The sequence below is a fragment of the Ostrea edulis genome, chromosome 2 (assembly GCF_947568905.1).
Source record: "Ostrea edulis chromosome 2, xbOstEdul1.1, whole genome shotgun sequence".
Lineage (NCBI taxonomy): Eukaryota > Metazoa > Mollusca > Bivalvia > Ostreida > Ostreidae > Ostrea > Ostrea edulis.
In genome coordinates this window covers 106,082,750-106,102,109 of record NC_079165.1, presented here as the reverse complement: position 1 = coordinate 106,102,109, position 19,360 = coordinate 106,082,750, and the positions used below count along the sequence as shown (strand labels likewise).

The window sequence follows — 19,360 nt, the reverse complement described above, 5'->3', positions numbered from 1 at the left end:
ATTTACAAGTTGTAGAGCGCATTCACTTAAAATTTCTGAAACACATTTTTCAGCTGAAAAGCTCTACGCCCTCATTTATGGTATATGGTGAAACAGGTCGTTTCCCAATCTATATTAATGTGTATAGCAGAATGATTTCACACTGGGCTACATTATTGCAAGGTTGTGACTTTAAAATTGTTAATGTACTTTATAAATTTTTGCATACACAATATCTTAACAGTACTGTTAAAAACCCCTGGTTTGAATGTATTCATCGAATTTTAAACATGTGTGGACTTTCAAATATATGGCACCAACAAGAGAACATAAATGGAAAATGGATAACAAATACTGTCAAATAAAGACTTAAGGATCAATTCATTCAAACATGGTCGAGCGATATGTTCAATTCATCTAAAGGTAAAATATACAGAACTTTTAAGTTAAGTAAAGCCGTTCTTGGCACACTGATTTGACTGCGGATAACTCCGTTTACCTGATCAGGATATGGGGCTCACGGCGGGTGTGACCGGTCAATAGGGAATGCTTACTCCTCCTAGGCACCTGATCCCACCTCTGGTGTGTCCAGGGGTCCGTGTTTGCCCAACTATCTATTTTGTATTGCTTGTAGGAGTTATGAGATTGATCACTGTTCGTTATCTTCACCTTTCACTTTGGACCAGAAAAATATTTAGAAAAATTGTCAAAAAAATCAGAACTATTTTTCTTAAATTTCGCACCACAAATCACCGCCTCCCTATAGAGACTGGTAGATGGATTGGTATTCCATATAATGAAAGATTTTGTGTTTTGTGTAACGAATCGAAAAATTGCAGACGAATTCCATTATATATTAGAATGCAATGCTTTGTCAAATATTAGAAAGGAATACCTACACAGTAGGTATTACACAAGACCTAATGTTAAAACATAAGAAACTCAACGAGTGTTGCGTGTTTTAAGAGAAATTATCTTAGAGATTATCACCATACTTTTTAAGCTTCATTTTGTATTCTATTTATCTTACATTCATAATTATTTCTTAAGTTTATATGTATTCTACTTCTTTTAATCTGTGTTTATTTTACTAATATCTGTCTGTATGTATGTTATATGCAGGACCATATTGAAAACTAGCGTTATCGCTAAATATGTAATCCTGGTTAAATAAAGGTCTTATTATTATTATTATTATAATGTTATAAATTTCATGAAATTATGTCAACCAGTAAGGTTAAAACACTTGAAAAACTCTGTATGTTTATCTAAAAAATCTATGAGTTAGTCTGTCATCCTTAATATATTTTGTAAATACTTTTTCAATACATGTATATATATTTGTACATACTCTGACCTTATTCTTACTCAAATGTATTTTTACTTAATGCACCTCATGTACCATGTATAATGTGGTTTGAGTGAATAAAATGAACTTGAACTTGAACTTGGATCACCCTTGTTATTGCGTAATCTGAGTCACTCGGGTGATCTGCTGCTTTGGTCTGCGTTTGGCATCAACATTTCAAACTTTTTGATAACTACCATGTTAAAGAGATAAGGGAGTATTTATGATTTGCAGGACTCTTACACCACGGGGTCCTTAGAGGTGAAGTAAAAACTGGCAACACTTGACCAATTTTCAAAAATCGTCTGCTTTACAACTGTAGAAGTGTAAGAAAATCTAAATGCAGTTATGTAGTGCGGGAAGGCCTCCACCAAAATTGTAAAATGTTTGATCACCTGTGTAGAGGTTCTGTATGCAGGGTGAGGTGAAATTTAACATGAAAGGTCAAAATAGCGAACAGTGATAAATCTCATAACTCCTATAAGCAATACAAAATAGAGAGTTGGTCAAACATGGACACCTGGATATACCAAACTAGTATCAGGTACCTAGGAGGAGTATGCATCCCCAGTCGACCAGTCACACCCGCCGTGAACCCTATATCTTGATCAGGTAACCGGAGTTATCCGTAGTCAAAATCAGAGTGCCAAGAACGGCCTAACAATTGGTATGACACGTCAGACAACATTTGACCCAATGCTAGGTTGTATTGGCACACTAGATCGTTATAACGACCGTATGATTTGCGACATGCTGACTTTAAACGAGACTGTTGGAATCCCTGCTCCATCAACTTGTTTGTTAGTAGCCTGCTCCGATCTAAAAACTGATCATAATAAACAGAACAATGTATTGCGTATTGAATTAGTTGAGAGATATACACACCATATGCAGGTGATAATGGAATATTGCTACATAAATATGGGAAGTTGACGATGGAGAAGCTGAAATCATCCCGTTTGTCATACAGTTGAGTTGTCAGTTTGCCGTTAATGTCTACTTTCAATAAAATATCTAAGTATGAAGCAAAAGTAAACGACCCTGTGGTGTCTTTTATTTCGAGCTCACAGGGATATATCGAATCGACATATCTATATGAATGAAAGTTATTATTGTTTGTAGAAAAAGCGTCGTCGATATATCTGAATGTCGAATTGAAGGCCACGGCAAGAAATTTTTCTTCTCACGTAGTTTCTTTTATGGAATGTGCATTCTTTTTCTCAGTGTCACTTTGTTATGATCGTACACTGACAAGATAGTCACAAAATTCAGTGTAAACATCTAAATAATGTTCAGATTGTTGCTTAAGGTCATTTATCACTGCAACAGGGGGATGGGATAATGCCGAGACAATGATAGAGTTCAATGTTTGTTGTATTTCATGTAATAAAAGTTTACATTTCTTAACATGACCTTCATTAACCTCAAGTCCTTTGTCTGTGAGCAACAATTTGTTCCATGTGCTTTTTTGGCGTAAATCCGAGTGAGTAAATTTCTCAAATACGAAACCAAAATGGTCAAAAGTACAAATCCGAATTTGCGTAACACTGCAAGTATACTGGTTTTAGGGTGTTTGTCATCTTCACAAGTCAAGGGTTATTGATTCGTTATATCGCACTAACGGCGTGCGAGGTATCAAATCAATGACCCCTGACTTGTGAAGATGTTAGTGCGAGGTAACGAATCAATACCCCTGACTTGTGAAGATGGGTGTTTATACAGTGTATTAAAACTGTAATATTTCTATAATTGTAGTTGAGCTCTCTCTGGGTATAGGACAGACGAGACCCGTACTTATACCCAATTAGATTTGTTTTATATTATCGGTATACATGTATATTGATTCATTCTTGTTCACATCATCATTTTTCGTAAATATTGCTTAATTGTCATTTTATACATCTTGCTTAATTCAACTAACAACTCAACTGTATGACAAACGGGATGATTTCAGCTTCTCCATCGTCAACTTCCCACATTTATGTAGCAATATTCCATTATCACCTGCATATGGTGTTTATATATTTCAACTGATTCGATATGCAAGAGTTTGTTCTGGGTATAGTCAGTTTTTAAATCGAGGTAAGCTACTGACAAACAAGTTGATGGTACAGGGATTTCAACAGTCTCGATTGAAGTCAGCATTTCGCAAATTCTATGGTCGTTATAACGATCTATTTCGTCAATACAACCTCGCATTGGGTTAAATGCTGTCCGACGTGTTTCATACCGATTGTTACCGTAAGCCGTTCTTGGTACACTGATTTGACTGCGGATAACTCCATTTACCTGATCAGGATATGGGGCTCACGGCGGGTGTGACCGGTCAACAGGGGATGCTTACTCCTCCTAGGCACCTGATCCCACCTCTGGTGTGTCCAGGGGTCCGTGTTTGCCCAACTATCTATTTTGTATTGCTTGTAGGAGTTATGAGATTGATCACTGTTCGTTATCTTCACTTTGCATACATGTACAGTCATTTTTAATCATTGTCTTGATTGCAGATCTATCCAATTGCACCGACCCAAACATGTTACAGAATATCAAGTAAAGAGTTACCCCGAAAGTAGACCGACCATATGAAATAGGACATGTGATATAGAGCTAAAGATGCCCAAACAATACATGCATCATGTTAACTGAAGTACATCGGTGTAAGAGGTCTATGATACGCTTGATTGATTGGATAATGATTGTATATTGTTTAACGTCCCTCTCGATGACCTTTCACTCATATGGAGACGTCATGCCGATGAAGGGCTGCAAAATTTAGGCCTATACTTGGCGCTTACAGACTTTGAGCAGGGAAGGATATATCGTGCTACACCTACTGTGACACGGGACCTCGGGTTTTGCGGCCTCATCCGAAGGACCGCCCTATTTAGTCGACTCTTACGACAAGTTAGGGGTTCTGAGGACCTATTCTAACCTGGATTCCCACGGGAAATTAAACGTTTGATATTTGTCTATGCCCATTTCGTAACCGGGAGGATGTGAGTTCGAGTTCCGCTCGTGTCATGGCCGCGTCAAACCCAATGCGTTCAAATAGGTAGTGATTGCTCCTTCACCACACGTTCGGCAGTTAGAAGTGATAATTCGAATCACCTGTCTTTAGGATATGACCTTTAAAACGGAGGTCCCGTATAACGGTAGGCGTTGATTCATTTAAAGAACCTTCATTACCACGAACTGAGTGCTAAACATAGGTTTAAATTTGTGGTACTTCACCTACAGCTGGTGACGTCTCAATATGAGTGAAAAATATTCTCGACGGGACGTAAAATCAATCAATCAATCAATTTATGATCACATACTAAAGGCATTGAAAAAGAATCAATTACATTTACTCAACCTAGGCGACAATCTAGAACAATCATGGGTTATAAAATCGTGAATATCAGATGTCCTTCATTATTTTTGAAATTCTACACTAGTAGAGCCAGTGACATCAGTGACCTTGACACCTTTATGCTTAATTCTGATCATGTTTCGTAACATTTTACATTTTAGCATGCCCATTACAGTTTCAGTAATTCTACTTTGACAAATACAACTATAGGATAATTTTTACATTCAATTTAAGTGCTGGTTACCTCAGTGACCTTGACTCCTTCCCAGATAACAGTGGATGTCAGTAAACAGACAACTCTGACATGTCAGACAGATTACTGTAACCCAGCAGCCATTATCACGTGGTACAAGTCATCCACCGTCATCAGCAGTCAGGTCACGTCTACAACAGACTCCAACAGTGACGGTTTCCACAGAACGACCTCCATACTGACCTATACAGGTGTGGCAGTGGACAACGGTCAACAGGTGTACTGTAGAGCCAGCAACAGACAAGGACAACAGGTGGAATCAAACAGAGGTCTACTGAATGTCAAACGTAAGTATTGTATTGCTTGTCGTAAACTACAATTTTAGGGGATGGGGCAGAATTTAAATAATATTGAAATGCACAATACTATAACACAATTAGTAGCCGATCAAACACTGTATATGAAATGTAAGTACAAATTACACATACAAATATTGCAAACACGGACCTCTGGATACACCAGAGGTGGGATCAGGTGCCTATGAATAAGCATACCGTGTTGATCGGTCACATCTCCGTAAGCACAAAGTAATCCGTAATCAAAATGAGTATGTGAAGAATGGCCTGACACTTTTTAATGAAACTCGTCAGGAAGATATCGACCTAATCACAGGTTGTACTTGCAAATAAGATCACTACAACTACTGTATAATTTGCGAAATGCTGACCCTAAACGAGATATCCCTGATATATCAATTTATTTGTGAAAGGCGAAGATAATGAACAGTGTTCAATCTCATAACTCCTATAAGCAATATAAAATAGATAGTTGGGCCAACACGGACCTCTGAATATACCGGAGGTGGGATCAGGTGCCTAGGAGGAGTAAGTATCCCCTGTCGACCGGTCACACCCGCCGTGAGCCCTATACCTCGATCAGGTAAACGGAGTTATCCGTAGTGAAAATCAGTGTGCCAAGGCAGCATTTGACCCAATGATTGGTTGTTTTGACAGACTAATATATTATAATGACCACATAATTTGCAAATTTCTAAATTTAAGCGAGACTGTTGAATCCCCTGTAACATGAACTTGTTTGCAAATCACCTTCTTATCTATATTTGTAGATCCCCCGTCCTCTGACCCCGTCATCACAGCCTCCCCTCCAGGATTACAGTACGACAGTGGAACACGTGTCAATCTGACTTGTCAACTGTCAGGAGGAAATCCTATAGCCACGTTGTCTTGGAGATGTAAAGGAGTGGACATGACAGGAATCAATCAGAGTAACTCTTACACAGCTGTTTCTGTGTTGTCATTGGTGATGGACAGTTCCTATAACAACAGACAGTGTACCTGTACAGCCAATCATCGACTCCTAAGTACCCCAAAGTCAACTAGTGTGACTTTAGTGGTTAATGGTAAGTGATGTACTACTATATAAGACCGGGGAACATTAAGTGGCAAGAAATGAAATATACAGCATTCATGATGTTCATCTGTTACAGTCATGTCACAATGCAATGGGTGGATGCTAACTCAACGTGGATTGAAAAGATCTAAGCTTATCGGAACATTTTTCAGCACAATGTCCCTTGAAAATGTCCAATTTCTAAATTGATTGTCAATCCCCTTAGTGTTACTCTTATAGTATTAATGAATTATGATGTTAAATATTTGGTAAAACGTATTCAAAACAAACGTATGAGGTCTATAAGGGGAACATAGTTCAATTTTGATAAACCATCTAGCCGATCGTAAAAGATTGAGCAGGTAATAGGCCCGCGGAAACTGCAGTTCCTGATTTAATCAACATTTAGCTTCCACTTCAGGCGCAAAATATTTATGCAAGATCAACTTTATAAAATCAAATTCAACCACGCATGATCCGTATACTCATTAAAGCATATTTTTATGGTTAACATTTCAAGAAAACGGTGTACATGTATGTGTATATGGAATTCGATTTACGAAGAAAACTGTTCTTATTTCTCATGTATATTTACGCATATTTCATTGCTATCGCCGAAAAGTTAATTACTAGCAGAGCGTTCATTATTATGAACAAGACTGCGTTAAATTATATGTGTATATTGTATATACATTAAATCAAAAGAAAACTATCCCACAAAATTAAATTTCAAAGCAAGCGCATTCATTTAAAAAAACAACAACCCCAGGTCGTGCTGAAAAATATTCCATCCTTGCGCGGCGATAAGCTTAAATCTTTTCTCCATCCGCCCATTGGATTGTGACGTAAAATGTTTTTACTGTAACAGATGACGAATGCTGTATATTTAATTTCTTGCCACTTCATGTTCACCGGTCTTTGTCACCGTATTCACAAACTTCCGCCAGAGTTCGTTTGCTCACAAACCAAACTCTTCCAGTTAGGCATTATGGGATAGCGATTTCTTAGGCCGCATATACTGTAGAATGATGAAAAAACATAACGTCAAACGTGAACAGCTTAAAACAAGAGCGTAAACATCAAGTTCTTTTATGTTAATGCTCTTAATGTCAATATTTACAAGTTTTAACTGCGAACTACTTCGTTAGTGTTATTTGCACGCGTGATAATCGCGGACTCACAATATACAAATCTGTATATTGCACTGCGTCACATAGGAGATGTCTATACGTAGGTGACGTAATGAGGCCTTGACGGGGAGTTTGACCGTATTCATTCTTTCAGTCTAACAATCATAAAATGAAGGTAGTAGCAGGTGTCGGGGTAAATTGTTATAACCGCGTACAAGCAGTCCGGTATCAGTGCCCCCTCCCCCCCCCTCAATGTCACCAATCCAAATCCCAAATAATAATAATCAGGGGCGGATCCAGGAATTGCGGTTACGGGGGCGCCACTTTATGAGGCAAGGGGTATGGGAGTGAAACCCTGGTGGGGGCCCAGGGGACGAAGCCCCCGGAAGCTCCTGAACTTTACAGATTTTATAGGGCTTGAAATATATCTCCTATTTAGTCTTTTGTACTATTTTCTATCATTTTTATGAGGTGAAATTAATAAAATGAAGCAAATTTTAAGCGCTTTTGGAAAAAATTAAGTTCTCCCAATAAAGTAATTGAAGAAATCAATAGATTTTGTCATTTATTTCTCCGAGAGTGGAAGAAATTATTGCTTCTTACATTGTTTTGTACATTTTTCTAAACAAGATACCACGATTTACGTCAAGTTTGAACATTTTAGGGGGAGGGGACGCCGGCTGCGCCCCCCCCCCCCTTAAATCCGCCACTGATAATACCAATAATATATAGTTACCGTCTTCAGTCATTCATTATAGGAGTTATGAGACTGATCACCGTTCGTTATTTTCACCTTTCATCAGTCATCTTCACAAGTCAAGGGTTATTGATTCGTTACCTCGCACTAACCGTTGTATATAAAAGTTGAGCTCATTAGACCATTACGCAATCCACTATAAATAAAACATCCAGTGAAATCACTGCATCTTGTTATGGTGTGAATGGATACAAATGACGCGATCTCATACTACTGTATTGATGAACACGCGTAATTGTAATGTTTACACCACTAATTACGTTTATTGATCGCCACTTACTAGATAAAGTTTGTTAGAAATAGAACCGCATTCTCATTGGTTCCCACTCTTTTGTGGAAACAATCAGAACGAGCCCAACTTTTTGATAGTCACTGATGTCAAGGGTTAGTGCGAGGTAACGAATCAATAACTCTTGACTTGTGAAGATGTCTATCACTATAACAATCACAAAATCAAAGTAGTAGCAGGCGTCAGGGTAAATTGTTTTAATAACAGTCCTACATTAGTATTCTCTTTTCAAAAAAAAAAATGTCTCTTTTCAAAAAAAAAAAAAAAAAAAAAAAAAAAAAAAATGGCATTCATCCAAATCTTTTTCTTGGATTGCAAGGCTTACTGTTTCAAGCTTCATTGGAATTCCCGTTGAAAAGTCACAAACTGAAAAATGAAAAGGTTAACAAGATACCTGTGGCACAGGCACCCAAAGTGTGGAAAGCTTGTATAGATCTGATATTATGCCCCCCCACCCTTTCTAGGATGAAATTATTTTAATACAGAACCAATGATTTATCCAAAATATGTCAAAAGTCGTTCTGAATAGTCAATTTCTACCTTCTGTAAGCCTTTGAGATGACCACTTGTGAGATACTAATATATGTACAAGTAAAATAAGAAACAAAGAATTAGAAACGAATAACATCTAGTTTGTGGATTTTATTTATTGCACCCATATTACATGTAGCTGAAGATATTGAGGGGGTTTCGAATATTTTTTGGATAAAATGATTCTCTTGAATTGATTGAGAGAGTTGTTTCTCTTGCTTTTGAATTCATTAAATCTAAATTACTATACATGTAACAAATATGTCATAAAATAACGTCAAGTCCGCATTTTGAAACCATATTATAAGGTGAGAAAAGAGCATTATATATCATTCTTTACCTTCCAAAAACATTTAGAAATATGTTTCACCCTTTCAAAAAATGGTGAGTCTATAATTACGGTGATAAGCATCAATTAAGTCTTATACATAAATTAATATTCTCAATGTTTTTCTTTGATCCCGATTTCTCAATCTTTAATCAGAAAATAATCAATAATTCATAACAAATGTCTTTAATTATAAAGAATCAGTAATGGAACAAACAATTACTTAGCTAGGTGTTAAGTGTTTCTTTTTCATGAATACCTTAAAGTTCACCGTTACTCTCCTAGCTTGCGATTTGTTAACAGTTCAATTACAGTGACACTCTTAGACGAAGATACGGAAAATTAGATGAGTTATCACATCTGATTAAGCATTCCAGTATTTGAAATAAATGTTGTAAACTAAAAGTTTTAACAAAAGTAATGCTAAAATGAGATCTACTTTATTATGATGTCCAATGTAGAACAAAATGCAGTCGTTTTTAACTTCGTATAGTTTAAATATACAGAAAATATTGCTCGACTCATAGGATACATGTAGCCAGAGGGGGCACCAGGGATTATTGTGCCACAAATATATATATAAAGCTAATTGTATACCCCACTAAAGAACTGTTTCATCGTTTTATTTTTCAAAATATAAAGCCACCAGATTATCTAACTCTGTAAATTGAATCTCAAATTCTGTTGAAGCTTTAGGAATGAAACTTTACATGAAAAGTATCAATGCAGAATGAAATTTTCACGCATGAAGGATAACTAAAAGATGATAACCACTTTCACTCATTCATAAAATCACCAGGACACATTAATGAAATTATATTGTACGATAAAAAATATTTTGAAGACATTAGAATTACATATTGCAATAATGTTTCTAATAATGCTTAAGTCTGATCTGTTTCGTAACATTTTGCATTTTAGCATGCCCATTACAGTTTTAGTAATTCTACTTTGACAAATATAACTATAAGATAAGATTTACATTCAATTCAAGTGTTGGTTACCTCAGTGACCTTGACCCCTGTCCATATAACAGTGGATGTCAGTAAACAATTAACTCTGACGTGTCGGACGGATTACTGTAACCCAGCAGCCAACATCACGTGGTACAAGTCATCAACCGTCATCAGTAGTCAGATCACGTCTAAAGCGACTATAACGGACTCCTACAGTAATGGCCTCCACAGAACGACTTCGGTACTGACCTGTATAGGTGTGGTAGGGGACAACGGTCAACAGGTGTACTGTAGAGCCAGCAACATACAAGGACAACAAGTGGAATCAAACCGAGGTCTACTGAATATCAGATGTAAGTAATGTATTACATGTACGTCACAGTACTTCAATACCAATATTAGAGAGTCGACGTGCATGACTGGATGCAGTTGCTCGAAGATTAGTTAACTTTTTTGACCACTAACTTGCTATTAACTATTACTTTACTACAACGTCGACTAAACATCACAGTCCCAGAAAAGTTCTTCTTTACCATTTTTAGCTCACCTGAGCTAAAAGCTCAAGTGAGCTTTTCTGATCACCCGTATTCCGGCGTCCGTCTGTCTGTCCGTCCGTCTGTTCGTCTGTAAACTTTTAACATTTTTGACTTCTTCTCAAAAACCACTGGGCCAATTTCAACCAAAGTTGGCTCAAAGCATCCTTAGGTAAAGGGAATTCTAAATTGTTAAAATAAAGGGCCAGGCCACCTTCCAAGGGGAGATAATCAAGAAAAGAGAACCACTAGGCCAGAAAAGATGAAATTTATAGATAAGCTTTATTAGGTAGTGCAGATTCTAAATTGTTAAAATCCTGGCCCCCGGGGGTCGGATGGGGCCACAATAGGGGATCAAAGTTTTACATACAAATATATAGGAAAAATCTTCAAAAATCTTCTTCTCAAGAACCACTGAGCCAGAAAAGCTGAGATTGATATGAAAGCTTTCTGATATAGTGTAGATTTTAAATTGTTAAAATCCTGGCCCCCGGGGGTCGGATGGAGCCACAATAGGGGATCAAAGTTTTACATACAAATATATAGGAAAAATCTTTAAAAATCTTCTCAAGAACCACTGAGCCAGAAAAGCTGATATTTACATGAAAGCTTTCTAACATAGTGCAGATTCAAGTTTGTTCAAATCATGGCCCCTGGGTAGGATGGGGCCACAAGGGGGGGGGGGTTCAAAGTTTTACATACAAATATATAGGAAAAATCTTTAAAAATCTTGTTCTCAAGAACCATTGGGCCAAAGAAGTTCACATTTACATGAAAGCTTTCTGACATAGTGTAGATTCAAGTTTGCAAAAACCATGGCCTCCAGGGGTAGGTTGGGGCCATAATAGGGACTACGATTTTACATGCAAATATATATGGAAAATCTTCTGATATGGACCAAGGTGACTCAGGTGAGCGATGTGGCCCATGGACCTCTTGTTCATTCGCTCATCGTGCGCTCTCCGTGCGTTCACAGTTTACAGTTTTGCGTTTACCGTTCACCAACCGCTCACGTTCACCGTGCACAAAGTGTTGATCGTTCGCTCGTCGTGCGTTCACCGTTCGTTCAGCATTCAGTCTTTTGTCGTTGCATTGTCATTTGGAACTCCAAAGTGAAAGGTGAAAGGACAAAAACTGAAAAAGAATCAGGATTAGTAACTGACAAATCAAAGAAAACTCCAGTCAACTCAGGGTCGAGAAGACTTGTTCCGTGTTTTTGTTTTATTGAAATAAACATGGAAATAATTTTCTATCTACATGTAACTTATCATTAATATTTGATTCCTTTTCCGTCAGTGAAATTCCTTAAAAATAGATAACGAGCTTAACCAGTGGTTTTCTTTATAGTATTTTACCGGGACACTCCTTTCAACTGTGTTCAGATCTACAAATCTTAAGTATCTGTGTAAAACAGACAGATACCGTATATATTTTGATGACAATCGCGGCGAGTCTACAATTTGTGATACAAATTCAACTAGTGGAACTAGTGGCGCGGGACATCTACAAGTATTTAAAATTGTGCAATTTATTCTTGCACCGTTGACATAGCAACAGAAGAGGGGGAGGGGGAGGCTGTTTAACAATGTGATTTTACCATTAATTTCATATGCAAATCGGCTAATCGCAGTAGTAGACGGTAGTGGAGTAGCAATATTTCTACTGAGTTCACCCCACTCCCACGTTAAAAAGCGATGCTACGCGTCTGTCCATATATCACCAGCATTTCACGAGAACAATAAATCAAATTCTTGTATATTGAACTATATTTAGACTGAATTTATTTGGAACTGTAGAACACGCTGTTTCCTGATTTGATTCCAGTGTATTTTGCCATTGTGTCAACAACTGAGGAATTTTTTAAAGGTTGGACCCAGAATTCAGTGTACATATTCTTGAGCAAGTCATTGAAATAAATTTCTTTCTAAAACATAATGAAAACAAATTGACACTCATAATCAAACTGCATGTGTGATTAGAACAGAAAATACATAAAAAAGTATCTAGGTAGTTTAACCGATTAAAATAAGTATGCTTTGATATGACAACTTATACATAGTTCATCTGTAAGCACATGCATACAGTCTCTGAAACGTTGTACTTCACGATTTTCCCGTTCGCTCACCGTTCGTTCACCGTGCGTTCACCGTGCACTCTCCGTTTACAGTTTTGCGCTCAAGTGCGTTCACCGTTCACTGTCAATTGAAAGGATCGATTTTCATAGCAAGGCAAAAATGAAAAAGAACGTGTGCGTAAGAGTGAAAGTAAACTTTCTAATTATATTAGAAATTTAATTTATAAAGTACAAAATATTGGGATGATCAACTGCGAAAATTCAAGGAAAACTGCATATCACTCATCAATATCAAAGAATATAACAAATCATTGTTATTATCATTACAAAACATAAGTATTGTTTGGTTAAAAAGTGGGAGATGTTCTGAATGAGAGAGAAAATGTAAGAGCCTGCAGTTATGATTGATTGATGTTTTCCGCTACACTCAACAATTTTTCAATTATCTGGTGTTATGAATTCAACAGTTGTACATGTGTTGCAGGGGTGGTGGTTTGTAATGTAGAAATAACCAACTCCTGGCTTAGGGTTCACAATGCAGTCATTTATTGTATGGTAAAACGAATAGAGATGATGACGATGATTACAAAATGTCCATTACAAAAATAAATGGCCCTAAAAGACAAAATAGTAACAATGAATATCACAGCGATTTACAATCAATAGAGAGTGCATTTCAACCTTAAGAGTTATCTCCCTTAATTCAAATCTAGTAAAATATACTTTACTCAAATATTTACAGTTGCATTACAAATAATGTAACACTATGAAATTACATGTTTTAAATATAATAAAAGGTAATATCTTATAATTACCTATCTATGGGACAAGGCCCAATGCATGCAAACATCAAAATGCTGCCTGGATGCTTCTAATTGTCAGGTCTGGATTTGAAGGTCTAATAATGTCTTTGTCAAAACCAAAATGCCAAATCAGCACAAAGATACAAAACTGCTTAAAAGCAAGCCACGACCAACCTGACCAAAAACTCTCTATATTCTAAATGAATAAAACTCAGTTCTATAGCCAATGAAATAACAAGACCTGTGAACCTTTTCACTCACCTATTACACTAAGTAAATAAAGGGGTGGATCTGGGAATTTGACTTAAATCATAAAATGTGCTTTTAATTCCATATGCACTATTCATGTTTATTAAAATACGGTATCATATAATATATACAAGTTAAAACACACTGCTACACATGTAGCAAAGAACGCGCAACGAGCGATGGTACGTGTACGAAAATGAGGCAGTTTCAGTTAATAAATACCTCATCCCCCCCAACCCGAATTATCATTCTAACATTTTCAAGTTTGGGGAAAACACAATTTATTATATCTTATTTTGTCTCACTTGACAAGAATCTTATATAAATCAATTATTTTCCTTAATACCCCCCCCCCTTTCTTACTAAAAAAGAAAACCCAACAAAAAAAAAAAAAAAACGATGCTACAATTCAATGCACATTCATGCCCGAATGTCAAATTGATTTGACAAGTATTTTTGATTATTTTACGCCTATATTTACATTTTACATGTATGAAAGACATTATCAATAAATGTATTTATTCCTTTTTCCAAACTTTTGTATCGTTTGTCTCTATATAAAGATGAAATTTGTCTCGTACATTTCTGCCCCACATGTGATATACGTATAGTTCAGTACAATAAACAGTTTTATCCGCATAAAAAATATACAAATATTGCACAATCTAAATGTAAAATCATGGTCACACTATTTTGTACGTACGTACATGAACATTAATTCTGGGATTATTTCTTCAGGTCGATATATTATACGTGTATTTGCAATAATTAAAAATCTATGTGGGAATAAACCTTTTATGTTATTTAGAAGCGTTCAGGTCAGGTGTCAACACGAGATACCTATACTATACCCGTGTTGTTTGTCCAGTGCATTTATCTTGACTCCTTTCGAGGATGTTTTTTAATTGCGTGTAATCCGAACGACCGCGCTCGTCAATGTTTAAGTCATGCAGGTACACCTGTAAATTCTTGGCGCTAATTACTAGGAGACCGGTCAATATTTATTGGGGAGTTGGGACCGGTGCAAAATGCAATAGAACACACGTTTATTTTGACTTACATACTGACAGGACTCTCACTTCTTTTTTTTCTTTTTTTTTTTCATTTTCAACACTGATAGGACAGCTATAGTTTTTTTGCAAATGTATCAATGTATTTAAAACTTTTAATTCAACTATCTTACAAAGAATAACTATACTGAATGGTAAGCATAATGTATTTCAAGTTGAATTTACTAGAGATAATGTGCAATAAAATACTGGAGCGTTTAAAAAAAATTAATATTAAACATGTAAAAATCACAAAAGAAGTATTCAGCTCTGAATAAAATTGCAAAAAGTACATGTACGCTTTGCATCGAGATTGGATTTAATCATAGAAAATGAAAATGGTATATCATGTTGGTCATAAGTTGAAGGATATAGACCAGAATTAAACTAAAGTTAAAATACATCTTTAATAATTCGATATTTTGACAATGCAAACTATCATTGGGTCAAATGCTGTCTGACTTGTTTCATACCGATTGTTGGGTCATTCTTGGCACACTGATTTTGACTACGGATAACTCTGTTTACCTGATCAGGGTATAGGGCTTACGGTGGGTGTGACCGGTCGACAGGGGATGTTTACTCCTCCAAGGCAACTGATCCCACCTCTGGTGTGACCAGGGGTCCGTGTTTGCCCAACTCTCTATTTTGTATAGGAGTTATGAGATTGATCACTGTTCGTTATCTTCACCTTTCATGGAGAATCCTGAGATGTGAAAAAATACTTGTGTGTACATGAGGCACCAATTCTGTAAAACAGTGATTTAAAAAAAATGCAAAATGTAGCAGTTTAAACAACAATTTGATAAAAAGAAAATATAATGGTATGAAAATAATGAGATTTGTAACGTTACTTCACTAAACAAATGACCGAACAAAGTAAACAATAGTTTCTCAGGAGCTTGAATCCCTCAGCTGATATAACAAAAAAGAGACACATTTTAAGTGATAATTATGAAGAACTCCAGAGATTTTTAAAAAAAATGTTGTTTAATCATACATGTATATTTATTTATTAAAAGGACACACACTTTTTTATTACACATCTGATATAGCACAGCAACTTTTTTTGTATTCTTAAAAGATAGGACAATGTTGTTTTTTTTTAAATGAAGATATGGAATGCACCGGTCCCAACCCCCAATAAATATTGACCAGTCCCTATACTACCTTTATTTCACATACATCGTTTATACTTATGCATTAAGAAATTAAATACCATGTATCTTAAGTCAAAATATGTAATGCAAGTAGTACACCGAGATAACACACCAATATTCATGATTCATGAAAACATCAAGAATTCTAAACATTATAGAATATGTGTTTCTATTTTTCATGTAAACATGTGTCTGTACATGTAATACTGTAAACAATGTACATATGAAATTTTCTTTTGTTTGTGCATGATTGCTGAATGCATTGATGTGAAATTCACGATCATTTCATGAGGAATGTACACCCACTGCTTGGACAAAAATGAACAAACAGATGGATTCATATTTAAAACATTTTTGTCACGCAATTCTTTGTCTTTTTTAGGCTTTTATATAGAAGAAAGTCCACTTGTAGTGAAAAGGTTAGCTGTAGGTGTCCAATAAGTTGACAATTGCTGTCCATTATTTTTAATAATAGATACTGTCCGTTCTTAAAAATAATGGACAGTAATTGTCAACTTATTGGACATCTACAGGTACATGTCAACCCAATAACTTATTAGACATCTACATGTAGGCTAAAAATAAGAGAAAGACAATACATTTGTCAAAGAGATACAAATTTAATTTTAAATTCCCTACAAGTAAGAATCAACACAGATATCAGAAAAATCACTCAAACACTTTAAAATGATATTTTCCTTTAGTAGAATTCTCTGCTTCAACTCGTAAGATTCACAATTTTTTAATTCCATTGGCCATTACTATATCGCATCAAAAACTTAAATTTGAAAGACATATTTCCATACTGTATTTGAATTTCGCTGGATTCAGAGGCACATTTCGAAACTTCTTCACAACGCTTTTTTATGTTTTCTTTATTAGCATATCCTAATTCTGAATTATTATTTTCGCTTTCATCAATAATTTCACTTCACGAGATAGGTGTATTGGGTTCTGTTGGCTGGCGTTAATTATTTCGTCATCCAAATATTCGAAAACACAATACTTTTCAGATCAAAATTTGGCTTCATAACTTTTTCACCCTCCATATCCAGAATATTTGCAATACTTTCACTAAAATCCTTAAATTTTGACTGCAATGAAAATGCTCTCCCCATCAGAGGAAGACATGTTGATATGGCTCAGAACTATAGAGTGAGTGAATATAAAACCTGCAGTAGAAGACTACTCACCTGGCACTGTCCAATAAGTGAACAAAAGAAACAGATTTCTACGCAAGACTGGTTATATTGTCAGACTATTCAAAATAGCTTTATTCATAATTATCATTCTCAATGGGTTTACCTGAGACTGTCCATTCTTAGAACAAAAGATGTAATGTTTTAAGTAGGATATAAGCCTCAAACTGTCCATTCTGTGAGAGAAAGAACTGATCTCGGACCTACGGGCCTCGATCAGTTCTTTCTCTCACAGAATGGACAGTTTTTGGCTTATATCCTTTACATAATATATTCTCTGATTATAAACTAAGTACAGTCTAAAGAAAAAATCCGAAATACCGAATTAATAGACAATTTTGCGTTCATGCACCTTGTGCTCACTGTTCACTTTGCGTTCACCGTTCGCTCTGCATGCATTTACTGTTCGCTCTGCGTGCGTTCACCGTTCGTTCACCATCTGTTCACCGTTCAAGTGGGAAAGTAGAACGTTTCAGGGACTGTAAATGTTATACTATCATTTAAGACAACAAGAACTTGCTAGACGCTTCATCTTGACATTTGATGCGATCAATTATGAATAATCGTTGTAAAAGATACTATACGACTTCTTGAATTCTCCATTGATTATTTTTCTTATTAACTGTTGTTTAATTTATCTCATATTCTATAAACTAAACAAATGCATATTCAATATGCTCTGAAACATACATGCACAGATGTATTATATTTCTCACGACATTTCATGCATTTTTAATTATTTATTTGTTAATTCTGTGAAGTGTTCAAAAAATCTTTATATCTTACACTGTAGTCTGTCACATCGGAACTACAAAATTTATTCATTTCTTAAATACAAAAATATCTTTTCTTAGTGACACTTACCTACATGTAATAACATATATGAAAGAGGTATGATGTAAGGAAAACATTTCAGATAATCCGATTAAATCGTTCATCTTGCGTGCACCGTTCACTTTGCGCTCCGTTCGCGTTATGCGTTCGTTCAGTTTGTTCACCGTTCAAAGTAGAACGTTTCAGGGACTGTAACTGTCAGTTAAATAATCTTCGTACAACTGAATCCCTATATACTGTATTACATATAGTACATTATATTGGCAGTACCATGGAGTAGAACTAAATGTCACAGATAATTTAAGTTGAAGTGTTAGTGAACGAGGACAAAAATAAATGCAAACATCATAAGATAATGACACATTTCTTACAGTTTTCATCAGCTGCCATTAATACTCATTGGAACGTTGTAAGTAACTTCTTAGGTGTTGTGTTGTGCATGTTGCATTAAACGTTGGTTTTGTGAATATTAGAAATTGATTCCTACTAATCACGTTGACTTAGATCCTCCATCCACTGACCCCGTCATCACAGTCTCCCCTCCAGGATTACAATACGACAATGGAACACGTGTCAGCCTGACCTGTCAACTGTCAGGAGGAAATCCTATAGTCACGTTATCATGGAGATGTAAAGGAGTGGGCATGACAGAAACCAATCAGAGTAACTCTACCACAGCTGTTTCTGTGTTGTCATTGGTGCTGGATAGTTCCTATAACAACAGACAGTGCACCTGTACAGCCAATCATCGACTCCTAACCAGCACCAAATCAGACAGTGTCTTATTGACTGTGTTCTGTAAGTTCACCATGTAAACTATCATCATTCAATCAAAACATCTGAAAGTCTCCTTTATTTATAGGAATATTGTCTGTATAACAAAGATAATGTAGGTCACACTATCAAATTCCTTATACCCAAAGAACTTTAGGTGCCTCACTAAACCCAGAAATAGTTTCTCAAATCAGTACGAATTGATTTAATTATAAAAGATATGATGATATACAATAAGTGTATATGCCAAAAAGGCAAAAAATATACAAATTTGGATAAAAGATGATTTTCTAAGAAATTATTTCAACACATATGAATAAAAGACTATGGGGGATTTGAACTCGACATTTGCGGTTCACCAGCCCATTGCTTTAACCACTGAGCTACAATGATAGACAAACAAATCGATCGATAC

The 19,360-nt window shown here is 35.9% G+C and overlaps 1 protein-coding gene across 1 annotated transcript in view; it reads left to right on the top strand.

Moving 5' to 3' along the window:
• Positions 1-19,360, top strand: part of LOC125682428 (nephrin-like) — a 59,364-nt gene that overhangs the window by 12,571 nt on the left and 27,433 nt on the right. The window contains exons 4-7 of the mRNA XM_056155957.1: positions 4,911-5,216; positions 5,996-6,289; positions 10,309-10,623; positions 18,676-18,969. Of these exons, the coding sequence (XP_056011932.1) occupies positions 4,911-5,216; positions 5,996-6,289; positions 10,309-10,623; positions 18,676-18,969 (1,209 nt within the window). The remainder of the gene's footprint in view (positions 1-4,910; positions 5,217-5,995; positions 6,290-10,308; positions 10,624-18,675; positions 18,970-19,360) is intronic.